Raw genomic sequence first — 18,478 nt, 5'->3', positions numbered from 1 at the left:
GGATTACACCTAAAGAATTTAATATAGTGTCTGGTACACAACCACTGCCAAATAAATTTTAGCTGCAATTATTTTCTACCATACTAAAGGATTTTGAAAAATGTGGAAATCATAAGATAGTTTAACATTGAAGATTGCGTGTAGCTAAGTGATAAAGGCTCATGAGTGCACCTGACCAGTGCTCGCTGAGCGCCTCCTATGTTCAAGGCAGGGTGCTAGTGTGGATGAAAAAGAGGTGGAGAGACTCCAGTTCTTGCCCTTGGGAAGCTCCCATCATACCTATGAAACTCGGTACCTTCCTGAGCAATATTCTATAAATGCCACCTGAAAGATTATTACAGCAATTTTCAACACCGAAAAGGAAATCTAAATTCCTTTGTCTTGAGAACGGGCTTCTTTAGGTAAACTACTATCAACTACCCATTCTAATTCTACTCCATCAAGCGAAACTGAAACGTCGGTCTTCTCTTCCACTGTTTCCTGCTTCCCTGTGCAGCTCATGGCCAGAGCCCTCCTCTGGTCTCTGACCCTTGGAGTCAAGGTTCGTTCTTGTTATCACACCCACTGCTTACATAAGTTTAGAGTCAAGGTGCTTCCTCTAGCAAACAAAGCTTCTGTCTGAAGCCTAGTGCCCATCACTTGGTCTTAGTCACTGATTTTGTTTTACTACCTTGATCTCTCTGGTCATTATCCACAGATAGCTCCAAAGGGGCCATGTTGCCCAGTGGTTATGGCTATAAGGTCAAGAAATAGATTGCCTTCGTTCAATCCTGGCCTGGACAGTTAGTATCTATGATACTGGGCAAGTTACTCCATCTCCTTGTGCCTGAGTTTCCCTATATGTGAAGTAGGGATACTGTCTCTTGCCTCAAAGCACCATTTTGAGGATGAAATAAGAAATATATGTAAAGTGCATTAACTGGCCTATAGTGAGAGACAGAGAGAGAGGGAGAAAGAAGCAGAGACAGACAGACTATGGTGTTGCTATCTTGGTGTATTGGTTCTGGGTCTTAGCTCAGTTAAATCACCAATCTCAATAAGAATGGCCTTTATCTTCGTCTTCTTTATGTTTTGTGTTCCTTTAAAAGTCCAATGATTTTTGCGACTCTGCCCATAGGAATCATTGTGCACAACAACCAACTTCCCATAAATGATTTCATCTCCTAGGCCTTACAGAGCACAGATCAGCTCACTGTGGCATAGAAGGCTGGAAACAAGCCCTCCTTATGTAATACATTCACCTTTGGGCTAACTTAGCTTTGTTCTTTATCGATAACACTGATGTTGAGGCACACAATGCATACTGTTAAGTACTGAGGGCTTGGGAGCCAGACTGTCAAGATAAAGGCCAGATATTTGTTACTTTCTGGTATAAGTGTATATCAAACTGACAATAGGACCTTCTTCACAGCTTTGTTATAATGCCTAAATGAGATAGTCCATGTCAAGTGTTATCATTTCATAGAGTATGGCACTGGGAAAGCCATTAACCAAAATGTTAGTATTATAAAAACCCATTTTGTTTTCACATTTATTGAGCTTTGCTGCCCAGTAATTAGGAATTGGGTTGCGTAATTATTATTTTTTTGAAGATTTTTTTTATTTTGAGGGGAGGGGGCAGCGAGAAAGGGAGAGAGAAAGAATCCTAAACAGGTTCTGCACTGTCAGCACAGAGGCCAACGTGGGACTTGAACCCATGAACCATGAGGTTATGTTATGACCTGAGCTGAAGTCAAGAATTGGTGCTTAACTGACTGAGCCACCAAAGTGCCCCTGGGTTGAGCAATTATTGATTCCCAAGTGAAGGCCAACACATGTATTCTTCTGAACAAGTGTTCCATTCACTCTTAATATGAAATTGTGAAAGACTGGACACAAAGTGGCCATTTTAGTCTCCAGGCAGGTTAGAAAATGGACTTTTAGGTGACACTCTACAAAGCCACCTGAAATGTATGGGATTCATCCCTAATCATTGGATTTGTAAAGTGGAATGAATTAGTAAAAACCAGTGCATTACCAAGCCCAAATAGCCAGTTATACTCTACTAGCCACTTACGTTCTCTGGTCAAATTTCCTATTTCAAGGATAAAACATCTAATGAGGGAAATTATGTACATGTGGACAAGCAAGGTGGACATGCTAATAAAAAGACTCTCATAAAAAAGAAAAGCACATATTGAGATACTCTGTACATCTAGATAACTTACAGCTTAACACTCAAAGTTTTCTGGCGAATCCACAAACAACCCTAAATATATGTTTTCTTTGATACCCCTTATCAGCCTATTCAAGGAGAGAATGCCCAGTTTTGCTCTTTTGTTACCTACGAGTAACCAGTTTATCTCCAGAGCTATAAACAATGTGCACTATTCCCATCCTGTCTACAGATTTTTCCTTCTTCTCTCCTTTTTCCTATATTCTTTGCATTAATTTTGTTCTTTCAATCAGCCTGCTTGTTTACTTCCTCATGTGAGTTAATTATCATACAAAATTTCTCACCATCATGCAACATGTTAAGTAAATATCTCTGAGTTTCTTTAACAGTTATTCTTTAATAGGGCAAGTACAATTTTGGGATAATGGACAAGTGTGCCTCTGGGTTTGGAGGGTCATTATACTTCACTGCAGCTTTCTTTTTTTCCCTAAGTCTTATGATATATACAGTTTAGTGAGTTTAAATACTTAGGTTAGAGAGAGAGATAGACTGTGTTCAACCTTTGGGACCTAGAAAATGAACTTAAACATTTTTTAATGTCACAGATATTAAATTCAATGAGCAATAAAAGAAAAAGATCGTATCTGATAAAATCACACCTGTAGATAATCAATGAATACAACATATCTAAAGCTTTTCATTCAAAGGAAGAGGAGAGCTTGTCCTTTAGGTACACTTAAGATGAGAAAAGTGAAATTTCCTGGATTTAGGCAGTGATCAAGCACTTAGTCTGGTGATTCCAATGTCACTCTAATTGGGAATGACTTTCCTTGCACATTGCCCTTTTCAGGGCACTCCTGACATCTGCATTTCTCAGGCTGTAGATCATTGGGTTCAGCATAGGGTTGAAAAGGCTGTAAAACAAGGAGAGGATCTTCTGCTGCTCCTCGGGGTGGCGGGATTTGGGGGCCATGTACATGACAATGGCGCTTCCAAAGAAGAGCCCCACCACGCAGAGGTGGGAGGAGCAGGTGGAGAAGGCCTTTCTGCGGCCCTCCCCGGACTGGATCCTCAGGATGGCGAACAGGATGCGCGTGTAGGACACCAGCACCAGGCAGAGGGGCCCGACTAAGATAAACACACAGGCAACAAAGATGACAACTTGGTTGAGCCAGGTGTCAGCGCAGGCCAGCTTGAGGACAGACAGGATCTCACAGAAGAAGTGGTTGATTTCATGAGGCCCGCAGAAGGGCAGCCTCAGGATGAGAACCACATGGACCAGGGCCAGCAGGGAGCCACATGCCCAGGAAGTCACCATCAGGATGATGCAGCCTGTCCAGTTCATGATGACAGAATATCGGAGCGGGTGGCAGATGGCCACATACCGATCATAGGACATCACCACCAGGAGAAGACATTCTGTTAGAGCAAAAGTCAAGAAAAGAAAGGTCTGCGTCATGCAGCCAGCAAAGGAGATGGGCTGGTCTGGCTTCAGGAGGTTTACCAGCATCCGGGGCACCGTGTTGCAGGCATAGGCTATGTCAACGATGGCCAGGTGGGAGAGGAAGAAGTACATGGGGGTGTGCAGTCTGGAGTCCAGCCAGATGAGCCCCAGGATGAGCCCGTTCCCCAGGAGGGTGAAGGCATAGAACAGGGAGAAGAGCCCAAAAAGGATTATGTGAATCCTTGGACCAAGACAAAATCCCAGTAGGATGAATTCTGTAACCATTGTTCGATTTTTCTCCATTTTACTATTAAAGAGAGAACCAGATAGATGTATGACACAATTATTTTAAAACAACTCTTTTATTATTCATAAATTTTTGGTATGTACAAAATTATTAAGAAACAACTTTAAGAAGTCACTGAATTAAGGAAGAAAGGAAGGAAGGGAGGAAGGGAGGAAGGAAAGTAGGAAGGCAGGCAGGCTTACCTATTTAAACAAATTTAACTGTCTTTAAGCTAAATTCTTAATCTGACATCTAATTTTACAGAAGAGGAATATGTTATGTGATTACCCACATGGAGCCTTTGACACTGTGATGGAATTAGGAAATATCAAACCATATTACAAAGAAAATAATCATGAAATCTGGATTGTTTCAGAGCTACATATGTAAAAATATGTAAGAGAAATTCTAGATAGTAGAAATAAGAGGAGCTTTAAATGAGAATGGTCTCTGGAAAAGAAAATGATTTCACTTACTTCAGCTGAAATCATGATTGAGTTCTATCAGTATCTAAATCCCATGTTCGTGGACTGGAAGAATTAATATTGTTAAAATGTCCATAGTTGTCAAAGCCATCTATTCAATACAATTCCTGTCAAGATTTCAATGACACTTTTATGGAAGTAGAAAAAAATTCTGAAATTTTAAGAAACCATAAAAGACCTCGAATAGTCAAAGTAATCCTGAGAAAGAAGAAAGCAGGAGTCATCACCCTTCTTGATTTCAAGCTATATATGAAAGCTATAATTATCAAAACAGTGTGATACTGGCATAAAAACAGACATACAGACCAATGAAAAAGAATCAAGAGCCCAAAAATAAACTCATATAAATAATATTTGACACAGGAGCCAAAGGAGAAAAGACACTGTCTTCAATAAATGGTCCTGGAATCATTGGATATTCACATGTAAAAGAATGAAACTAGACTCCTACCTCACACTACTCACAAAAATTAACTCAAAATGGATGAAAGACCTAAATATAAGATGAAAAACCTTAAAACTCCTAGAAGCAAACAGGAAAAAGGCTTCCTGACATGGGTTTTGGCAATGATTTTTTAAATATAACACCTAGGGGGGCCTGGGTAGCTCAGCTGGTTAAGCACCTGACTTTGATTCAAGTCATGATCGTATGGTTCGTGGGTTCAAGCCCGCATGGAGCTCTGTGCAGACAGCTCAGAGCCTGAATCCTGCTTCAGATTCTGGGTCTCCCTCTCTCTCTGCCTCTCCCCTGCTCATACTCTGTTTCGCTCTGTCAAAAATACACACACACACACACACACACACACACACACACACACCTAACACCTAAAGCACAAGCAACAAAATAAAAAAATAAACAAGTGGAATTATATCAAACTAAAAAGCTTCTGCATAACAAAAGAAATGATTAACAAAACCAAAAAAAGACAATCTATGAAAAGGAAAAAAATATTTGCAAACTATATATTTGATAAGGGGTTAATATCCAAAATATATGAAGGACTGATGCAAATCAACAGCAAAAACAACAGGGGCACCTGGGTGGCTCAGTCAATTAAGTGTCTGACTTTGACTCAGGTCATGATCTCACAGTTTATAAGTTCGAGCCCTGCATTGGGCTCTGTGCTGACAGCTCAGAGCCTGGAACCTGCTTCTGATTCTGTGTCTCCCTCTCTCTCTGCCCCTCCCCCACTTGTGCTTGCTCTCTCTCAAAAATAAATTTAAAAACATTAAAAAAATTTAAGCAACAACAAAACATGAAAAAACCTCCCAAATAACCAAATCAAAATGGACAAAGAACCTGAATAGACATTTTTTTCAAAGATGACACACAGCCAATAAGAGCATGACAAGATGTTCAATATCATTAATCATAAGGGAAATGCAAATCAAACCCATAATAAAATAGCTCTTCACTGCTGTCAGAATGGCTATCATCCAATAGACAAGGGTTAACAAATGCTGGAGGAAAGGGAGCCCTTGTGCACTGTTGGTAGGAATGTAAATTGGTGCATCCACTAAAGAAAATATTATGGAAGTTCCTTAAAAACTTAAAAATTGTATTTGCATATCACCCAGCAATTCCACTTCTGGGGACATATCCAAAAGAGCACACCATGTGGGAGAGATGTTTGTGCCCCGTATTCATTGCAGCATTACCTATAATAGTCAAGGCACAGAAACAACCTAAGTGACCATTGATGGATAAATGCATAAAGAAGTTTTGGTATACATATATGTTGGAATATTATTCAGTCATAGAAAAGAAAGAAATCCTGCCATTTGTGACAACATGAGATCATTGTGCTAAGTGAAATCAAACAGAGAAAGAAAATATGGTATGTTCTTACCTATACGTGGGATCTAAAACAAATAAACAAATGAAACCAAACTTATAGAGGGAAAAAACCTGATCTGTGATTACCTGAGGAGGGGGGTGGGTGGAGAGGGAATTGGCGAAAGGTGGTCAAAACATCTTCTGATCAAATTGATCAAAAGATCAATTTCCAGTTCTAAGATAAATAGGTACTGGGGATGTCAGGTATAATATCATGACTATAGTTAACAATTATGTATGATATATTTGAGTGTTTTTTTTTTATTTTAATGTCTATTTTTGAGGGGGGGAGTAGGGGAGGGGCAGAGAGAGAGAGAGAGAGAGAGAGAGAGAGAGAGACAGACAGAATCCGAAGCAGGCTCTAGGCTCTGAGCTGTCAGCACAGTGCCCAATGTGGAGCTTGAACCCACAAGCCATGAGATCATTATCTGAGTCCAAGTCAGATGCCCAACCGACTGAGCCACCCAGGTACGCCTGTATTTGAACTTTAAGAGAATGAACTCTAAGAATTCCCATCACAAAATAGAAAACCTCTTTTCTTTTTCTATACACATATGCATATATATATATATATATATACACATACACATATATCTATAGGTGTATATATATACACATATATATCTACAGGTGTGTATATATATACACATATATCTATAGGTGTGTGTATATATATATATATATATATATATAGGTGTATATATATATATATATATAGGTATCTATCTGAGATGATAAATGTTAACTAGACTTACTGTGGTAACCATTTCACAATATTTTTAAGTCAAATCCTTATGCCTATATACTTTAAACTTATATAGTGTTGTATGTCAATTTTTTTTTAATATTTATTTTTGAGAGGAGTAGGGAAAGGCAGAGAAAGAGGAAGGGAGACAGAAGATCCGAAGCGGCTCTATGCTGACAGCAGAGAACCTGATTAGGGGCTCAAATTCATAAACCGTGAGATCACGATCTGACCTGAAGCTGGACTCTCAGCAGAGTAAGCCACCTGGGTGCCCCTGTCAATTTTATCTCAGTAAAATTGGGGGAAAAAATTTAAAGGTCATAACCTAGAATGAATAGAAAGAGGAAATATACTCATCTTGCTGTTAATTCAATCCTTCATATTTGTAACATGTATTATAACTGAAATCCAAAACATAAGAAACTACTATTTACATCAACAAACAGTGGCTGACCACAGCACCATGAGTTAAAATATACTTTATAAGTAGCTAATAGGCACAAATTATTGACCAATGGTAATTCAGTTTGTCTACTGAGAAATGGACACATCAACAAATTAGTGATAAAATACTTAGTCTATGAATTTTATCCTAGACTTGGTAAACAAGAGAATATCAGGAAATATATGACTGGAGAGTTTTGGGAACCTCCAAAAGCCTAGTCAAGGTGCTTTGATACAACCTCAGGGAGGCAGGGCAGGAGGATGTGACAGTGAACCCACGTGTAGTTGCTTGTGTGGGCTACCTGTCTGGAGACAGACTGGAAAAAATAAAGGCGATGATCCATATGGAGCATAGACACAAAGTCTATGAGAGAGGCAGAACTTGTGCGTCTTTAAAGTTTTTTTTTTTTTAAGAGAGAGACAGAGACAGAACAAATGGGGGAGGGGCAGAGAGAAATAGAGAGAGAATTCCAAGCAGGCTCCACACTGTCAGTGCAGAGCCCAATGGGGGGCTTCAAACCATGAAGCCATGAATTCTTGAGCTGAGTTGAAACCAAGAGTTGGACGCTCAACTGACTGAGCCACCCAGGCGCCCCTGTCTGTGCATCTTCAATGGCCTTCAGGGACAATAAGCCTGACCATGTCATGCCTATATGACATGCATTAGTTTTACACAATCAAATGAAATGCAAACAGATTAAATTTCTTATGAGCTGGTGGGGGTTATGAGGGTGGCTCAAAACTGTAATGTGTTCCAGGTCCAAATGTAACCTTCAGGCATAGCGAGGTACATTAACTTACATAGGTACAATTTCAGAATTTCAAAAAGGATAAATTGTCTGGTTAATGAATAATCAGGTAAATCTAAACTTCTAAAGTAAATATCTAAGAGGAAATAATTTCATATATAATCATCAGAACTTGATAGAACCTATGTTTTATTTATTTTATATATATAAAATATATATATAAATATTTATATTTTTATATATTTTAAATATAAATATTTAAATATATTTAAATTTAATATAATTTAAATATATTTAATATATTAAATATATTTTAAATATATTTATTTATTTATATAATTAAATAAATAATATATTAAATATATTAAATATATTAAATATATTTAAATATATTAATATAATTTAAATATATTTAAAAATTTTTAAATATAAATATTTTATATTTATATTTATATATATTTATATATTATAAATATAAATATATATATATAATATATATAAATACATATATATATATACACACACACACATATATATGTATGTGTGTGTGTGTGTGTGTGTGTGTGTGTAATTTATTGTCAAATTAGCTAACATACAGTGTATACAGTGTGCTCTTGGTTTGGGGGGTAAATTCTCATGATTCATCGCTTACATAAAACACCCAGTACTCAACCCAACAAGTGCCCTCCTCAATGCCCATCACCCATTTCCCCTATCCCCTGCCCCCCCATCAACCCTCGTTTTTTCCTCTGTATTTAAGAGTCTCTTATGGTTTGCCTCCTCTCTGTTTGAAACTATTTTTTCCCCCTTTTCTGCCCCCATGGTCTTCTGTTAAGTTTTTCAAGTTCCACATATGGAGTGAAAACATATGATTTCTTTCTCTGACTTATTTTACTTAGCATAATACCTTCCAGGTCCATCCACGTTGTTGCAAATGTCAGGATTTCATTCTTTCTCATTGCCAAGTAGTATTCCATTGTATATATAAACCACATCTCCTTTATCTATTCATCAGTTGATGGACATTTGGGCTCTTTCCATAATTTGGCTATTGTTGAAAGGGCTGCTATAAACATTGGGGCACAAGTGCCTCTATGCATCAGCACTCCTGTATCCCTTGGATAAATTCCTAGTAGCTCTATCGCTGGGTCATAAGGTAGCTATGTTTTAAACAGTAAATCTTGAAGAATGATGAGCTGGCAAGTTCTCCTCTAAAGTAGTGGGCACGGGGAAGGCAGAATTCCTAAAATCACCACCTATTGTTAATCTTTGACTCAGAGGAAGCGTAGGACTACTCACCTGCAAGTAGTAAGGAAAGACTGAAAACTGATTCATCTTATTTGCTTATGTAGTTACAAGCCAAGACTTTGCCGAGTGGTCTTCTGGGGTAAGGGCTGATAGGATAAGTGAGTTTTCTGGATCTAAGAACTATTGTGGACCGTAAAGAACTAGGTGTCAGTTCTGTGTAATCATAGCCTATTGGAGAATCTGTTAAAGGCTAACAGTTGATCATACTCATGAGTGCCCCCTATGTGCTGGGCACTGTGGAAGCACATAGTAAAAGCAGGAGGATGGTGCTGAGCTTTGTGAAGATTTTCTCGTACAAAGGTGCTTCAGAAGAAAGCAGTGACAAATAAAAAGATACACATTAAACACAAAAATCCTATACAAAGAAATGATTGACTATCTCGTCCTTCTCCCACCTCACACACCAGCACCTACCACCGTGGTCCCCTTTCTATACTTTTCCCATCCCCACTGTGCAAACTTATCTTCCAAGCTATGAAAAATCTAACACTTACACATATTTATTGAATACATTCTAGCTGTCCTTAATGCTAAGCTTAAGATGAGCATATGACATAGATTTAGTACCCACTGTACCTGTGTTGACGATAAGTAAATGCCTATTTTATACAATAACCAACATGTTAATTTTCCTGACATAACACCATTCTGTAATATACCCTCCTGTAATTTTCTTTGGCTAAGATTATTCCATATGTTCTGTTTAAATGCATGACACAGGAATTTCTTACTCCTTCTGTTAGTGCTATCTTTTCTAAGTAAATGTCTATCACGTGGATATTTCTCCACCAATGAAGCAAATTAACCAAACTCGAAACCCAAAACATCTTTATATAATTTGTCTATAAAATGTGCATCTAATATTCCCCTGAAACTATTCATATAGAATGTGAACGATGAGCATATATGTTTAACATTAATAAAGAGTATTTACTTCTCTAACATTTAAAAATAAAGATTGTCAGAAACAGAGTGATAGTCCACAGAAGTGTAGATGCTACCCCACGTCTAAGAGGAATTAATGATGAAGTAAAATAAGGTGGCCTGGTTAGCTCCCATGTTTGGACTCAGGGACCCCAGAAGGGAAAAATACCTCAAGGTTGGGCAGGATCATGCTTTCTGGGAGCGCCTGCGGGAGCTGCAGAACCCTCACTCCTGTTCCTGACTGCAAAGGTGGCAGAATCCTCAGAAAAGGCGCTTTTATTCTCCTATGGCCTCAGCCTAGTTGGTAGCGTCTAAGGGCTCCCTGGAGGGGTGGGCTGCGAGATACAGTGCATGCCCACTCCACTGGGAAGGGGACAAAGCAGTTCCCTGGTTCTGCTCTCATCCCCAGCAGGACACACGATCAGGAACCACAACCAGCCACAGAGCACGCCTCTGAGACAACACCGGTCATTACGGCCCGGAAAACTTGGCATTATTTGGATTTCATGAATCCCAGCACTGCCCTAATTCCCAAACCATCAGGTCGTTCAGGGGAACCTAGAAGGAAGCAGAACGAGTGTGACAATGAAGAAGCTCCCGGCATTCACCTCTGTATTTCAGCTTCTCCCCACTGTACTCTGGGCCACCTTGTGTAGCAGCAGAGGGGGGAAGGAAGGACCCTGAAAAATCAGCTGGTTCCAAGCAACAGCTCAAGATGTGGAGATGGCGTAGAGAGCAGGTTATGGAGGCAGGGAGCAGACTGGGGAGTCTGAGGAGAAACACGGAGTCCCAGTGGGGCTTATTAGAACATGCCTGAGGAGGGGTTTTCTAGAACACAAACCACTCAAATAGGTCAGCCTTGGCAATACTCTCTAATCTCGATTCTGAGGTGAGGAGATTCTAGGGGTCCAGTCCCTCAGGCCAGGGGGAGAGAACCCTCTGGAAGGCATCTTCCCCTTGAAGCTTCCTACCTCTTCTGGGTTGGGAGAGAATTTCCTACCTGTGATGATGTCATGTTTATTTGCATCCTACTGTTTTCGTATACTGGATGTGAGGGACTCAAAATGTTATCTGAGAAATCTCTTATCGATCAAGCATGAGATTCACAAACTAATTAGTTCATTACAGTGTGATTCCTGGCTTCCTGGGGCTATCCCATAAACTTAGGGAAAACTGGTTACAATTATCAAGTTTCTTTTCTTTTTATGTTTCAGGTGGCTTGTAGAAAAATGTGGATATCTGGAAACTGATGTATAAAAGAAAAAAAAAATAGTGGCACACTGAAGTTGTGAAAATAATAGGGTTTTTCTCATTCATCACTGTATGACTATCAGTTATAAAAAGTAGGAACTTTGAACTAAGACAATAAGGAAATTAAATATAAATTTTTATGATACCAAACAAACTTTAACTTTGGGAAATGCCTCATCTCAAAAGTACATGTTCTCTAGTACATATCAAGGTAACAGTGTTTTAACTTAGGGACAACTTCTAAAAGTGGTCAGAGTAGGGGCATCTGGCTGGCTCAGTCCATAGAACATGCAACTCTCAATCTCGGGATCATGAGGTCAAGCCCGTGTTGGATGTAGAGCTTACTTTAAACAAAAAGTGGTCAGGGGTGCCTGGGTTGCTCATTGGTTTAAGCATCCAACTCTTGATTTCAGCTCAGGTCACGATCTCACCATTCATGACTTCAAGCCCCATGTACTGTTGACAACACAGGCCTGTTTGGGATTGGGATTCTCTGTCTTCCTTTATCTCTGTCTCTTCCCTGCTCACATTTGCATGTTCATCCTCTGTCTCAAAAATAAACAAACATTAAACAAATGAAAATAAGAAATTTTTAAAAAGTGGTCAGAGTAAAACATAAACATATGTAAAACATAAATGTTTACAAAGGAAAATAATACATAGCATAAGTAACTCTTAATTGCAAAAAATATATTTTTTTAAAAAAAATATGTTCTTTTTTACATTATCTGTTAGCATCAGACATTTTCTAACCACCAATCTTATGGTTATCTCAAGGTCCACCAGAATTTGGACATCATTTCCATTTGGAAGTAGAATAAAAATCAATACTTTGATAATTTAAACACTTCCCAAAGTAAATTGTCTCAATAATTGGTTTGAAAAATGTTGGCTTTTTAATGTTTACTTATTTATATATAGAGAGAGTGTGTGTGCATGCAAGCAGGGAAGGGGCAGAGAGAGAGGGAGAAAGGGGGAATCTTAAGCAGGGACACCGGGCTCGAACTCATGAACTGTGAGATCATGCCCTGAGCCAAAACCAAGAGTAGGACACTTAATTGACTGAGCCACAGGCGCCCTAACAAAATGTTGGCTTTTAATTGATGAACTAAGTATCTGAGTTAGGGATGAACATATCTTCAGAAAGTCATAACATATATAATTAATGGAAAATAACAATTGCTATTATCAATGTTTCACTTGGAATCTTGAAAACTGGGAAAATAAAGAGGCAGAATTTGTTAGTTCATTGAGCACAGCCCAAGGTATAGAAACTTCAGTTGTAGACATCTAGGTTCATGATAAGAATAAATTGTGATCTATTGGGAGGATTTTTTCTACAGTTTTGAAGAAGTACCTTTCAGCATTATTCAAATCCATCTGTTCTGATTCTAGGCTCTTTGAGCCATGTATTACTGTTTATTCATTTCTTGGATTTTTGAAAAGAGAACTGGGTTATTTTGGATAATAGGTATAGGTACTCCTTTCCCTGGGAAGAAACATCCTTCACTATAAAGGTTGAAATTGCATCTGGGTTAATCATAATTATCTTGTGAGTTTTGTGAGAGTCATTAAGTTCTGACACTTCTGATCAATTCCAGATTAACTGACAGAAAACTAGTTTCCAGACCTTCCAAACTGATGACCAGGACTTAGGCCCCCAAAGTTTTTTTCAAGAGAAGTTGAATTGGGTTTATTTTTTTCCCTTTTCCTGGGATCCATTGAGCCACTGACGACTGTCCATGTGTTCCGTAGTGCCCATAAACTCCCAATGAAGAAGCCTCACACAAGATAAACCCTGAGGCTAAAATTGTGGTTCTATAGCCTGATCATCAGGATTTCCATAGAAAAAGGTTAACCAAGAAAGATTAGTATGCTTATTATTAAGGACTAAACATTAACCCCATAAGCAAGAACATTTGAAATGACAGTTGTTCAATAATATACAACACTTTGAAGTAACTAAGTAGTTTCTTTTAATCCCCCCTATTCCTAACTGTTCAGCAGAGTTTAACTCCACTAAAGCTCGATAGAACTTATTTCTTCAATTTACTTCAGGGTGTAATTTACAATCAAAACGTTCCTATAACTGTGCTTAAAAGACTTTACTTATCTTCAAGTTCAATGGCTTTTCAAGTACCTGAGCCTTAACTATATCCCAAAATACAATTTAAAAATTACAATTTGTAAAAGGTATTAATTTACTGAATACACCTTAAAAAACATGTTATTTTCTTCTATCAGTAGAAAAAGAACTAATAAAATTGTAAAATGTAAAAGTAATAAAAGCATCAAAATTTTGCCTATGTATTTAGCCACCATAGAATTTAGAGTTTTGTTTTTGTTTTGTTTTGTTTTGTTTTTACTTTCATGAGGAGGAAATCTTTGCAACTGCATAAAAACCTCACTTAACTCTTTTTATTTTGAGATTACAGTAATGCACATGGCATTCCATATAGAGAATGAGGAAATTCCTGTTTGTAAGGCTATCATTTGAAATTTATTTCAAGAATAGCCAGTGAATAATAAATCATGCACTTTCCCTATTTTGTTTACTTTTTAATCTTCAAAGGATCAACTAGCCCTTTGGACATTCTATCTTTTATTCATATCCTTTTTATCCATCATTCATCGTGTACCTTTCCTATAAACATTCTCTTACAGAACATCTCCCATATCTCTATTTTCTAAAAACAACAATGGAGAAATCTTGTTAAAGCTTCTACATTGTGTAAGTAGTGGCTTTTGCAAATCCTCCTAGATTTCTGTGAGAAACTTGGTTTTATCTTTAAATTTGTTTTTAATTTTTTAAGTTTATTTATTTTGAGAGAGAGAGAGAGAGAGAGAGAGAGAGAGAGAGAGAGCGAGCACACAAGTAGGGGAAGGGGCAGAAAGAGAGGGAGATACTCTCAAGCAGGCTCCACACCGTAAGTGCAGAGCTTGACATGGGGCTCAAACCCACGAACCACGAGATCATGACCTGAGCCGAAATCAGGAGTCAGAAGCTCAACTCACTGAGCCACACAGGCACCCTGGTTTTATCTTTAAAATCAAGGAGAGAAAAAATAGACTTAGTATACTGGGTAAGCAGTGGAATGCATAGTTTTTTTTATCTCAGATTTAGAAGATTGTGAAATTGAATGAGGTCATTCCATGAGATGTATCTGTAAATGCTGACCCAAGATGAAGCAGAGGGTTGGATTCATTACCTCCAGATGATCCAGCACTGAAAAGGAGAAACAGTTACCCTCACTTTCTTTACCCAAAGAAAGCACACATTCTCACAGGCTTATCTAGGGTATTGTGCTTAGGTCCTCTTTAGAGGCTCACCTTTCAGGAAAAAAATCATTTTGCTCTAGAAGGTGGTTATAGGAAATATTCACAATGAGTCAATCCAGATCAAGATTTCCTGGTCCTGGAAACCGCTAATAAGTGTTACAAAAAAATTGTTTATGTGATCAAATAAATTTGGAAAATATTGGCTAAAAACTGGAATAAAAATCTTCTTTACTGCAGATATTCTTACAGTTTTCACAATGATAATATGAATTGTGAGCTCTAAAGTAAGGCATCTAATACGCAATAATTTTCAAACTTACTTGACCATAGAGTTTATGTTAAAGCCCTCTTGAGGAGCTGGTGTTTTGAGAAAAACACTTTGAGAGGCATGAGGCTAGACCATAGCTTGAGAAAGATGTTATAAAGAGTATTGTTCTAGATCTGCAGCTTCCAAATCTTGGCTCATGGACCAGCTGCATTACAATTAGCTATTGATAATGTTTTTTAAGTTTATTTATTTTGAGAGAGAGAGAGAGAGAAAGCAGGGGAGGGGCAGAGAGAGAGGGAGAGAGAGAATCCCAAGCAGACTCCACATTGCCAGTGCAGAGCCTGACATGGGGCTCAATGTCAGGAACCGTGAGATTGTGACCTAAGCTGAAATCAGGAGTCAGACGCTTAACCAACTGAGCTACCCAGGTGTCCCGACAATATATCAAGATATAGATCTCTAAGACATATCCCACATCCACTGAATCAGTGATCTAAGTGGTAGCTCAGAAGACTGACTGTATTTTTAATAAGGGTCTCAGATAATTCTCATGCTACAGTTGGAAACTCTTGAGATAATATCTTCCTAGTTCACTATCAACCTGACGCCATAATATTTTCATAGGCTCTCTTCATTCCAGGGACTCTTTAAAAAAATATATATATATACACATATATATACATATATATACATATATGTATACATATATATGTATATATATACATATATATACATATATATACATATATGTATACATATATATGTATACATATATACATATATATACATGTATATATATGTACATATACATATGTATATATATTTTTAAAATACATAAATAAATAAATATATATATATACATACACACACACACACACACACACACACACACACACATATATACGAGAGATGGAGAGGACAAGCCAGGAAGGGGCAGAGAGAGAGGGTGAGAGAAATCCCAAGCGGGCTCTGTGCTGTCAGCACAACGTGGGGCTTGAACTCATGAACTGTGAGTTCATGACCTGAGCTGAAACCAAGAGTCAGATGCTTAACTGACTGAGCCACCCAGGTGTGCCCCCAGCACTCTCTTTAAGGCATTCTTCACTTCTGAGTTCCTAAGACTATAGATCAGGGGGTTGAGCATGGGATTGAAAAGGCTGTGAAACAGGAGGAGATATTTCTTCTGCTCCTTGGGATTCCCATATCTGGGCCCAACATACATTATAATGGCCGTGCCATAAAAGAGTCCAACCACACAGAGATGGGATGAGCAGGTAGAGAAGGCTTTTCTTTGACCTTCCCCAGACTGGATCCTGAGGATGGCACAGAGGATGCACATATATGAGACTACAATCGAGGAGAAGGGTCCCACTAGTACGGAAATTGCTCCAGCCAATACCACAATCTCATTGATGTGTGTATCTGCACAGACAAGTTTGAGAACAGCCATGATTTCACAGAAAAAGTGATTGATTTTCTGGGATCTACAGAAGGGTAAGGGTAGAAGTAACATGAGATGAATCAAAGACAGAAGGACTCCAAAGGTCCAGGAAGTCACCACCAGCATGATGCAGACTCTCCAGCTCATGATGACAGGATATCGGAGCGGGTGGCAGATGGCCACATACCGATCATAGGACATCACCACCAGGAGAAGACATTCTGTGACAGCAAAAGTCAAAAAGAGAAAGGTCTGTGTCATGCAGCCAGCAAAGGAGATGGGCTGGTCTGGCTTCAGGAGGTTTACCAGCATCTGGGGCACCGTGTTGCAGGCATAGGCTATGTCAACGATGGCCAGGTGGGAGAGGAAGAAGTACATGGGGGTGTGCAGTCTGGAGTCCAGCCAGATGAGTCCCAGGATGAGCCCATTCCCCAGCAGGGTAAAGGCGTAGAACAGGGAGAAGATACCAAAGAGAAGCATCTGAATCCTCAGAGCAAGGGGAAATCCCAATAGGGTAAACTCTGTGATAGAGGTCATATTGGCTCCCATATCCCTATGATGGAATAGAGTTAATGTATATGACTTAAGAGAAATCATTCGAAATAAATTTATGTTGTTTGAAACCTTTTTTTTAGGACAGAAAGTTATTCAGAAACACTTTCAGTACATTTTTATGTATTTTAATGAATGTTTAAAGACTTTAGTAGCCCTGAAATAAATTTAAAAATAGACACACACACACACACACACACACACACACGTTTCCTTTGTCATTAATGTTTTTAGCAGAGTCTAAATTTTCAAAATAAATACATTGTCACCTGTCAGATACACAGTTTTTGTTCCATTCAGTGAGCTACCCCATATTCTTCAAATAAATTCTGCTTTTCTTTGCCAAAGTCCTTAAACAGCAGTAAGTCTAATCTCGAGTTGGAAGGGCTTATTAAGAATAACAATATACTAGGGTTAGCTATGCCATCAGCCAGATTCACCATTAGCCATTAACCTGTCACCTGCTTGTCTAAACACACTTTGGGGGGGGGGCAGAGGGAGAAAGAGAGAGAGACTCTTAAGCAGGCTCCACACCCAGAGCAGAGCCCAACTTGGGGCTCGATCTCACAACCATGAGATCATGACCTGACTGGAAATCAAGAGTCAGATGCTTAACCGACTGCGCCATCCAGGTGCCCATAAACACATTTTCCACTCCTACATCTACTGTCACCTCTATAGCTAGTATCTCACCAACTCTCTTCTTGATCAAGTGCAAATACTTATTTTCAGCCTAAAATACCACTTTTCTTACTTAGTTTTCCACAATATTTAGATGAACGTATATGTGAATGACGGAATAGCTTTATACTATCATTTATTTAAATATAAGAACAGAATCAAAATTTTGTCACATTTCGACTCAATGTGGCCAAACACTCTAATAATACCAATTTTAGACACTGTCTCTGCAGGGGACTAACAATAACTCCTAGACTTCTGTAAAGGATACTGCAGAAGGGGTCTCTGAAGTCCTTGAGAGATTGAACTAAATCTTCTTTCTTTATGACTTCACAATTAAAGTGTAAGTACATTTTTTTTTCAACCATGTGACTACAGGTAGCCGGTGCCAACTATGAACCAGGAAGAGCATGTCCCTTGATCTTGGACTATGAGTCAGAACTGTGAGAAAAATATTACTGTTATTTATAAGCTAAAAATAAAAAATAAAAAAATAAAATGTAAGTACAAACATGACATTACCCTTCTCGCTTAAACTTTATTCCCAACTTTTACGTAAGACCGTCTTGTCTTGGAGGCAATCAGGATGAACAATAAATCCTAATTTAAATGGCTATAAAACTATAAAC

At 38.5% G+C, this 18,478-nt stretch overlaps 2 protein-coding genes across 2 annotated transcripts; both read right to left on the bottom strand.

The window, feature by feature from the left end:
- Window positions 1–2,689: 2,689 nt before the first annotated feature.
- Window positions 2,690–4,204, bottom strand: LOC101085032 (olfactory receptor 2A1/2A42-like). Its single transcript, XM_011279609.2, has one exon. The coding sequence runs from the start codon at window positions 3,900–3,902 to the stop codon at window positions 2,961–2,963; it is 942 nt and encodes a 313-aa protein (XP_011277911.1). The 5' UTR covers window positions 3,903–4,204; the 3' UTR covers window positions 2,690–2,960.
- A 6,297-nt stretch (window positions 4,205–10,501) lies between these two features.
- On the bottom strand, window positions 10,502–17,342 carry LOC101084786 (olfactory receptor 13-like). Its single transcript, XM_045052644.1, has 2 exons — window positions 16,233–17,342; window positions 10,502–10,618 (listed from the first exon to the last, which is right to left on the bottom strand). The coding sequence occupies exons 1-2, from the start codon at window positions 17,211–17,213 to the stop codon at window positions 10,502–10,504; spliced, it is 1,098 nt and encodes a 365-aa protein (XP_044908579.1). The 5' UTR covers window positions 17,214–17,342.
- Window positions 17,343–18,478: the final 1,136 nt, after the last annotated feature.

Source organism: Felis catus, chromosome A2 (genome assembly GCF_018350175.1).
Source record: "Felis catus isolate Fca126 chromosome A2, F.catus_Fca126_mat1.0, whole genome shotgun sequence".
In the NCBI taxonomy this organism is placed as follows: Eukaryota; Metazoa; Chordata; class Mammalia; order Carnivora; family Felidae; genus Felis; species Felis catus.
The sequence above is the reverse complement of the archived record's forward strand: the minus strand, read 5'-3'. Positions and strand labels throughout refer to the sequence as shown.